Source organism: Ictidomys tridecemlineatus, unplaced genomic scaffold (assembly GCF_052094955.1).
Source record: "Ictidomys tridecemlineatus isolate mIctTri1 unplaced genomic scaffold, mIctTri1.hap1 Scaffold_52, whole genome shotgun sequence".
Taxonomy (NCBI): Eukaryota; Metazoa; Chordata; class Mammalia; order Rodentia; family Sciuridae; genus Ictidomys; species Ictidomys tridecemlineatus.
Window position 1 is genome coordinate 993,833 of NW_027523416.1, and position 9,247 is coordinate 1,003,079.

A 9,247-nucleotide genomic window follows, 5' to 3' on the forward strand; every position below is an offset into this window, starting at 1 on the left:
ATGAGGCCCAAAGGCCACCCACCTGTTCACAACAGAGCTGCCTGTCAGCTTTGGGGAATTTCACCAGCACGATGATCAAAGGACACCAGATGTTTCAGATAAACTGCTAACAAGAACGAGAGACTCCAAAACAAAACTTTTAAAAAGAGGAGGAAGAAGGAAAAGCAAATAGAGGAAAAAGAGATAATACAGTGGGCAGGGTAACACTTTCTGAAAAGATATAATAAATATCCTCCCTGAGATATATTTTAAAAAGCTATAATAAATGTCCTCGGGGAGGATATTATATCCTTGAAATGGGAATAGGATACGATTAAAACAACAAGCTGAGAACAAGAAAGAGTTCTTGAAGAATATAAATGTGATACTATCATAACAAATTTTAAAGATAAAACACAAGAAAAGTCCAAGAACTGTGTTCTGTAAAATAATGCCAATTGCCTAGATTTTGAATTCTCCATATATTCCATAAAAACCACACCAGTCAACAAGGATAATCAAACCACCCCTAATCTAAGCCTACCACAAAATTAGGAGTCAGGAACTACTATAAACTTCCACTTGAAGGTAAACAGAGAATGAACATCCCAAACCAGCTGAGCTCTGAAGCCCTCACTGCTCTGGGGAGGCAGACAGAGACTGCACAGGAGCAGGACAGTGGGGCTCTAGCAGTGCCAGACAGATGAAGTTCATCCTCCAGAATGAGGTCACCCCAGGATGACTGAGATTGGTAGTTCAGAGCAGTGGCTGCTTAGGAATTCAAAGGAAGGGCTGGAAGGAGACGCAGTCAGACATCTAGGGACCCTCTGCTCTCTGGTGAGAAAGGGGTAATGCAGACAGCCTTCGACAGTCTATGGCAGGAAGAAAGAGAGAAGCAATGGGAGGAAATTCAGAAGGACAAAACCAAAAGCCTCATCCAGCCCTTTGCCTACCAGTAAAGGAAGCACCCTACTGAAGCCACTGTGCTTCTCTGTATTGATGAGAGAAAGAATTCTTTTTCGTGGTGGGGTGGGGTGGGGTGGGGTGGGGAGGGAGGTACTGGAAATTGAACTCAGGGGCATGAACCACTGAGCCACATTCCCAGCCCTATTTTGTATTTAATAGAGACAGGTTCTCACTGAGTGCCTCGCTTTTGCTGAGGCTGGCTTTGAACTCATGATCCTCAGCTTCTGGAGTCACCGGGATTACAGGTGTGCACCACTGTGCCAGGCTAGAAGGAACTCTTGAATTAAGAAGCTCAGTAAGGGTGAAAGATATATATAATGAAAATTACAGAACCTTAAAGAAAGAAATCAAAAAAAGACCTTAGAAGATAGAAAGATCTACCTTGCTCTTGGATAGGCAGAATTAATATTATCAAAATGACCATACTTCCAAAAGTGCTATACAGATTTAATGCAATTCCAATCAAAATCCCAATTACATTCCTCATAGAAATAGAAAAACAATCATGATATTCATCTGGAAAAATAAGAGACCCAGAATAGCTAAAGCAATCCTTAGCAAGAAGAGTGAAGCAGGGGGCATCACTATATCAGACCTTAAACTATACTACAGAGCAACAGTAACAAAAACAGCATGGTATTGGCACCAAAACAGACTTGTAGACCAATGTTACAGAACAGAGGATACAGAGACTAACCCACAAAACTACAATTATCTTATATTAGACAAAGGTACCAAAAACATGCACTAGAGAAAAGATAGCATCTTCAACAAATTGTGCTGGGAGAACTGGAAATCCATATGCAACAAAATGAAATTAAACCCCTATCTCTCACCATGCACAAAACTCAACTCAAAATGGATCAAGGACCTGGGAATAAAACCAGAGACTCTGCGTTTAATAGAAGAAAAAGTAGACCCTAATCTCCATCATGTGGGATTAGGCTCGAACTTCCTTAATAAGACTCTTTTGGTGCCAGAATTAAAATCAAGAATCAATAAATGGGATGGACTCAAACTAAAAAGTTTCTTTCTTCTCAGCAAAAGAAACAAATCTGTGAGGTGAATAGAAAGCCTACATCTTGGGAGCAAATCTTTACCCCTCACACATCAGATATAGCACTAATCTCTAGGGTATATAAAAAACCTCAAAAGCTAAACACCAAAAAAAACCAAATAACCCAATCAATAAATGGGCCAAGGACCTGAACAGACACTTCTCAGAAGATAATATACAGTCAACAAATACATGAAAAAATGTTCATCATTACTAGCTATTAGAGAAATGCAAATCAAAACCACTCTAAGATTTCATCTCACTCGTCAGAATGGCAGCTATTATGGATACAAACCACAATAAGTGTTGGCTAGGATGTGGGAGAAAAAGGCACACTCATACACTGCTGATAGGACTGCAAATTGGTGCAGCCAATATGAAAAGCAGTATGGAGATTACTTGGAAAATTGAGAATGGAACCACCATCTGACCCAGCTATCCATCTCCTCAATCTATATCCAAAGGACTTAAAAACAGTATACTACAGGACACAGATGCATCAATGTTTACAGCAGCACAATTCACAATAGATAAACTGTGGGACCAACCTAGATGCCCTTCAATAGATGAATGGATTAAAAACTGTGGGGTGTGTGTGTGTGTGTGTGTGTGTGTGTATACACACACATACACACACACACACATACAATGGAATATTACTCAGCAATAGAAGAAAATAAAATCATGGCATTTGCAGGTAAATGGATGGAGTTAGAAAAGCTAATACTAAGTTAGCCAATCCCAAAAAACCAAATGCTGAATGTTTTCTTTGATATAAGGAGGCTGATTCATAGTGGGATAGAGAGTGGGAGATGAGAGGAACAACAAGCTCTAGATAGGGCAGAGGGGTTGGAGGGGAAGGGAGGAGGCATGAGGTTATTAATGATGGTGGAATGTGATAATTATTATCCAAAGTACAGGTATGAATACAAGAACTGGGTGTGAATATACTGTGTATACAATCAGAGATATGAAAAAGTGTGCTCTATATGTATAAGAATTATAATGCTTTCTGCTGTCATATATGAATAAAAATTTTTAAAAAATGTCAGTAAAACCCTCTCACACCAGCCCATATTGACTCCCTCTTACTGATACAGGAGAACAGTCATTTTAAAAATAATCATGAGAAAAAAAAACCCTTTCAAGTCTGAAATTCAAATATTTCAGAACAGAAAATGGACAAAAAGATAAATATTGGGGCTAGGGTTGTAGTTCAGTGGCAGAGTGCTTACTCAGCATGTGTGAGGCACTGGGCTCGATCCTTAGCCACCACATTAAAAAAATAAAATAAGGGCATGCTGTCTATCTACAACTAAATATATATATATATATATATATATATATATATATATATATATATATATATAGAGAGAGAGAGAGAGAGAGAGAGAGAGAGAGAGAGAGAGAGAAAGGGGGAGACACCAAATTTGAGAGAAAAAAAGGAAGACAAAATGATCTCCTACACCTCATGGGTCTTTTTTTTTTTAATATGTATATTTTTAGTTGAAGTTGGACACAATGCCTTCATTTTTACTTTTGTTTTTATGTGGTGCTGAGGATTGAACCCAGGCCCTTGCACGTGCAAGGTGAGTGCTCTACCGCTGAGCCACCACCCCAGCCCCCCACCTCATGGGTCTTAAACGACCTAAAGCACATGACATAGTAGTACTGTTGATGAACACAATAAATGTCCATAAATATCAGTTGCAATTTAAAAAACATTCTACTATTGAGAAGAGGAATCACTGTGCAAAGCACCATCATAAAGATAGGAGGTTTACCAAATAAACTCCAGAGAAGATGTCTGCGTCAAGGGAGAAAAGGTTCAAATTTAATCCTTGAGACTGACAGGACCATAAACATTAATATCATCACTTGGATTCAAAGTCCAGCTTCAAGGGAACAAGGATTATTCTGGCAGTTCTTGGACCAGGAAGCCTTAAGAATGTCATCAGATGACTACAGGGCTGGGTAGGAAAGAAAGGTCCCAGAGCAGGACACAGGACTTCCTGTGGGGACGCATCTCACTCACACCCTACCTTGAGGTGATGGAGTCACTGGCTCACCTAACCCCAACTCACTTCCTTCCTCCTGCTCTCTGATCCCTCCTCCAGCTGCAGGCAGGGCATCAGAGGCCCACTGGCTATTCTCTGTCTCTCCCAGGATGGACTCCAGGTCTCCCTCCTCCAGGGTGCTCCCCTCAGAGGACAGCAGTTTATCCAAGCCAAATTTCAGTATGTCACTCTACTTGAATGAAGAAAACGAGAGATCCAGTTAGTTCTCATGAAAACACAGATGAGGATGTGTGACTTGCTAAGTGTCTAAATGATACCAGGTAATTCTTTCCCTGATGGACTTTCTTCTCTTCCATCACAAATGACACCTGCCAGACTGTTTTGAAGTTGGATGAGGAATAAGCAGAGAGGTGATAAATGATGATCAGAGATGTTGACTTTGACAATTATTTACAATACCAAAAAAAAATTTGGGCCTCCAATTTTTTTGAGGAGTGGGGGCAGATAAAATGATTCCAGCATCTTCTATAGCACTTCTCACCAGCATTTTTTACAGGCACTTCCAGCAGTCCTGAGAGAACTCAGAACCTGTTGGCTACCTTCTTACCTCTCCCACTGCCAAACTCTTATAAAGAGAAGGTGCCACTGAATACCTCATCTCACCATGAGCTGCCACCTGTCCTTGCCAAGCCGCTTTGCTACTACAGTGGTTTATGGGACCCACTTTGGCAAAACCAGAACCACCCTGATCACCAGACCCAAAAGCCCTTTCTCAATTTCAATCTCCCTGGATAGTCCTGCAGCACTCCCCATCCTGCCCTCTTGCTCCTCCTAGGGGATATACTCAGCCTACTTCCTACTGCTACAAGAACCAGAATCTTAGATAGTGTTACCTGGCTTTCATTTGCTACTTGCAACTCTCCACCTCCCTAAATACTATCTCTTAGGAATTCTGAACCAATTGGGATCCACATCATGGGACTTCATTTTCATTTTGCCCTTTTAGATTTGGTTAGTTATCTCTAGATTGCCTATTCTGTAACTTGGAAACTTTAGCTTGAAAATACCCGAGATGAAAACTATGACAAAAACTAAGCAAAACCATACCTGTTATATTTATATTTAACTTTGGTGTACATATATATATAACCAAGCCAAATGGCTTTGGCATTTAGTACCCAAAACAGAAGAAAGCCAAGTATTTATGATGAGGCTCAGTCCATACTGGGACCCTTCCCTCTTCCACTCCTTGGACTATGTCTCCTGGCTTCCCTCGCTACTGCTCACTCACAACATGTCTTTAAGGAACTACCCATTTTTTAAATGAAAACCACTTTATTATAGTAACTAAGAGCATGTCGTTGGAAGTTAAAGAGTGCTCGGATTAGAGTCATGAATCTGATGTTTGGAAAATTTCTTAAGATGGAGGTAAAGACAACGTCTATCTCATTTTTTTGTTATTCTTCTTCTGAAACAACTGGAAAAAGTGCATGTCACACAATGCTTAGCACACAGTACACATTCAATAAGTGTTCACCGCATCTGTATCTGTTCTCTGTTTCTGTTGTGTTCTCCTTCTAAGACAAGGAACCTGCTTTCCTTTATCAGGACTTCACTGCTCTATACTGCTTAGATTTATCAAACCAGAACCACGTCTTTTACTATTAGATTCTTTTAATAACTTAAAAAATGTCCTGCTGTATTTTGAGACAAGGCAGTGAGTTATCACCCTTGTTCCTGGCAACCATAAATAACTCACAGTCTGGTGGGGAGGAAAGAATCAAGACAGAACCAGAGTGTGATTTCTTGCCATGGCTTGGGCAGGAAGTCCCACCGAGGTCCTCTCCACCAGCCCATAGTTTTTTCTGGCCCCAGGATCTGGTCCCATGGCAGAGTTTGTGCCTGTGCATTTCACAATGATGTGCTAGCAGCCAATGTCACAGGGAAACCCCTGACTGAATGGCTGGAGCTCCCTCCACTGGGGAAGCATCTCCTCTAACTCCTGACACCTGTGCCTTCACAACAGCCCATGATGAGCTCCTCTCCCAACGTCCTGTAAAGAAGTATATTTAGACACCTACAGTGTACACGCACCTCTCTCTCAAGCTTTCACCTTCCATTTGAAATTGCCTCTTCAATAGTGTGAAAATTAAATGCACAGCCTGCCTGGCCACCATGACAGATGAGCATGCAGAAGACTCAAAACACAAAAGGCCAAAGACTCCAGTTACTCTCTAAGATAAACTAAAGTCAAGCAAACAAACAAAACCTAGGGTTCTTCTTTCGGGTTCTAGTACCCCCAAATCTGTGACCCTTTCCTGCAGGTCAGTGACTCCCTAACAAAAACAGCACCTTCCCTGTCTGCAGTGCTGATGTGTAAGGATACAGATGTGAGAAAACTGCCATTTTTAGACTCATGCTTGGGCTAGTTGTAAATTTGATGATTCTGCTTGTAATACTGTGTAATTTTTTCCCTTTCATATACCTCTTGAATTTTTTGTTTGATAAGCAGATCCTTTAAAAGCCTGGTTTTTCTTGCAAACTTTTCTAATTCCTTTCTTTTCTGAGTCTCCCTCTAACAATAATGTATATTGATTTTTACTACAAACTCTGTTGACTAAAGCCTACATTATCTTCATCTTTCTAATTTCTATCCCTATCTTCCTACTTTCTACTCTCATCTTTCAGGCTTAAAGGCTTAAAGCCATCTTGGAACTTGCTCTCTCTCACTGCCTGCCTCAAAACAATAGCCAACTCCTGTCATTTCTCTGCAGTTTCCTACAGCAGACTTTCCCACAGCTACTACCTTTTCTCAGACATTTATTACTCTCTTCATGCTTGAATCATACTAGATACTAGGGGTTGATCTCTCTGCATCTAATCCCTCAGAAGGACTTGGGGTATATTATAATATAGGTTCAATTTTATCTCAAAGGCTGCTGCTAAGGAATAACTCTAAACCTCCTATCAAAAGAGAGCTCTCTAGGATATTCTAAGACAGCATTTGACTCCCATCTAATTTTTCCTTCTTCAACAAATTAACTCTAGTGCTTTCATCCCTATATCCTATGGCATAATTTTGAATTACTAATCTTGTTCACTCATCTCTGAGTATAAAATGAGTACTGTAAGTCACTACTCAAAGGGTCTGGGATTAAGGAGGAGGTATGGAACTAATCATCACTGATTTAAAAAAAAGGAAGAAAAAAAAAGAACTTAAACAAATTCTCTTTTAACTCGTGGCACACTCATCTTTAGAAGCCATAAAGAGATTAGATCCATGATGTTCAGTTACATGCTCAAAGTCATACATCCAGTAAGGGATAAGATGTAAATTTCAATCCAAGTTAGATGGTTCAAAGCTCATTCTCTTTATTCTATTTTCTCTGCCTTTAAATGCCACCCTCATTTTTAGCTTGTATGGCACCTTGCATGTAGTTAGGTACTGAGAGGGTAAGAATTAGGCCAATGAAAAAATGTGTAATTTGCAACAATGGGTGGTTAGTGCTGGTCCTTTTTTATTTGCATTCTCATCCACAGATAGTACTGGTTATAAATCATGAGACTCTAAAAAGAACACATTTTACCTGGAGGTCAGGATCAGCCAAAAGTTTCTGGGCTCCCAGAGTAAAATGGTCTCTTTCTATGATCGTGTTGGTGAGCTGCAGTTTGGAGGCTGCTTTCCTATAAACTATTTCTTCCACAGTGTCTCGGCCAATCAGCTGGATAACTTTCACAGCCCTGTACGGGAGTCAAATGAGAGCAGTGTTAGAAGTCTGCAAAGCTGGGGAAAAAAGCATGCCAGGAAAATACACCCAAAAGAAAGCAAAACCAAATGCCACATTCAGGGAACAATGAAAAGGACACTGCTCATTGGGACCTGAGCATTTGTTAGAGAAATCTGGCCTCAAATTCTTCCTGAACTTTTCCCCAAAAGAGGAAGAGGAAGGAAGACGAAGTGACCACTATTGGGCCTTCATCTGTAGCCAGGATAACCCCTGGCAGGCATGTTACCTCAAGTCAAAGGGTAGCTGAACACAACTTTGTTTCCTCTTTGTGGTACTGGGAACCCAACCCAGGAGAGCTTTACCATAAAGTTATAATCCCAGCCTTAAAAAAAAAAAGTTTTGAGACAGGGTTTAGGTAAGTTGCAAGGTTGGCTTTAAACTTGATCTTCCTGCTTGAGTCTCCCATGCTGATAATGATTACAGGCATGTGCACCCACTGGCTTTAACTTCATTTTTAAACTGAATTAGGATCTAACGTGAGAAACATGAACTAAATAAATTCTACTAATCATTTTGGAATTTAACTGTTCTTTTCAACAAAGTCAGTCTGAACTGATCATGGGACCACTGATCCCCCAACATGATTCTACAAGCCAGCAGCACAACGGGGTTCAAACCCAGTGGACTCTAACTCCAACGTGGCATTGTTGTCAGGACTACACGGTCCACCTTCCTCCCCAATCCACAGCTGCAAGCCAACAGAGCAGAAAGGTGCCAATGTCTAACTCACTCACTTGTTCTGGCCAATTCGGTGAGCTCTGGCAGCTGCCCGCAAGTCATTTTGAGGATTAAAATCACTGTCAGAAAAAATAACAGTATCTGCTGCTTTTAAGTTCATGCCAACTCCACCTGAAAACCATACAAAAAAGGAGCATGATCAGCAACACACAAATAAGGAACTAGAAAACACACAAGGCAGGACTGGGTCCTACTGAAAATCTGAAATCAGTCCAACTGACTGGTTTCATCCTTCAAACTGAAATTTCTGCCCCAAACTTCAGGTTTTGACCACCCTACAGTGGTCAAAAATGCTACCTCACCTTTCATTGCATGAAAATTTAATTATCAAATATAACAGAATGAGAGGTAAGCAGAAGAAAAGGATGCTTAAGTTAATTGCATGAAGACATTTAATATTTGTTTGAATACCTTGATTGGATTTTGCTTCAAACAGTCTGTGAATAAGGACACAAGTTCTTTCAGAAAACAGCTACAAAAATAAGAGGTCTGGGGGCTGCAGATGTAGCTCAGTGATAAAACACAAGTGATAGAACACGTGAGGCACTGGGTTCCTTCCTCATCACCACATAAAAATAAATAAAATAAAGGTATCATCTGTTATGGTTTAGATGTGGTGTCCTCCAAAAGCTCACATGTGAGACAATGCAAGAAAGTTTGGAGGAGAAATGACTGGGATATGGCTTTAACCTAATCAGTGA

The 9,247-nt window shown here is 40.5% G+C and overlaps 1 protein-coding gene across 5 annotated transcripts in view; it reads right to left on the reverse strand.

Annotated features, from left to right (window-relative positions):
* Nucleotides 1–8,783, reverse strand: part of LOC144373863 (transport and Golgi organization protein 1 homolog) — a 47,032-nt gene extending 38,249 nt beyond the window's left edge. For 2 of the 5 annotated variants that reach the window (XM_078036814.1, XM_078036812.1), the window contains exons 1-2: nt 8,543–8,754; nt 7,608–7,761 (exon numbers count right to left, since the gene is read on the reverse strand). Coding sequence is in view for 1 of the 5 variants with exons in the window: in XM_078036811.1 (XP_077892937.1) it covers nt 4,087 (1 nt within the window). In the remaining 4 variants the exon portion in view is untranslated. Of the gene's footprint in view, nt 1–4,086; nt 4,251–7,607; nt 7,762–8,542 lie in introns of those variants that run through there. The other 3 variants (XR_013433401.1, XM_078036811.1, XM_078036813.1) reach the window with 3 other exon arrangements.
* Between the last annotated feature and the right edge of the window lie 464 nt (nt 8,784–9,247).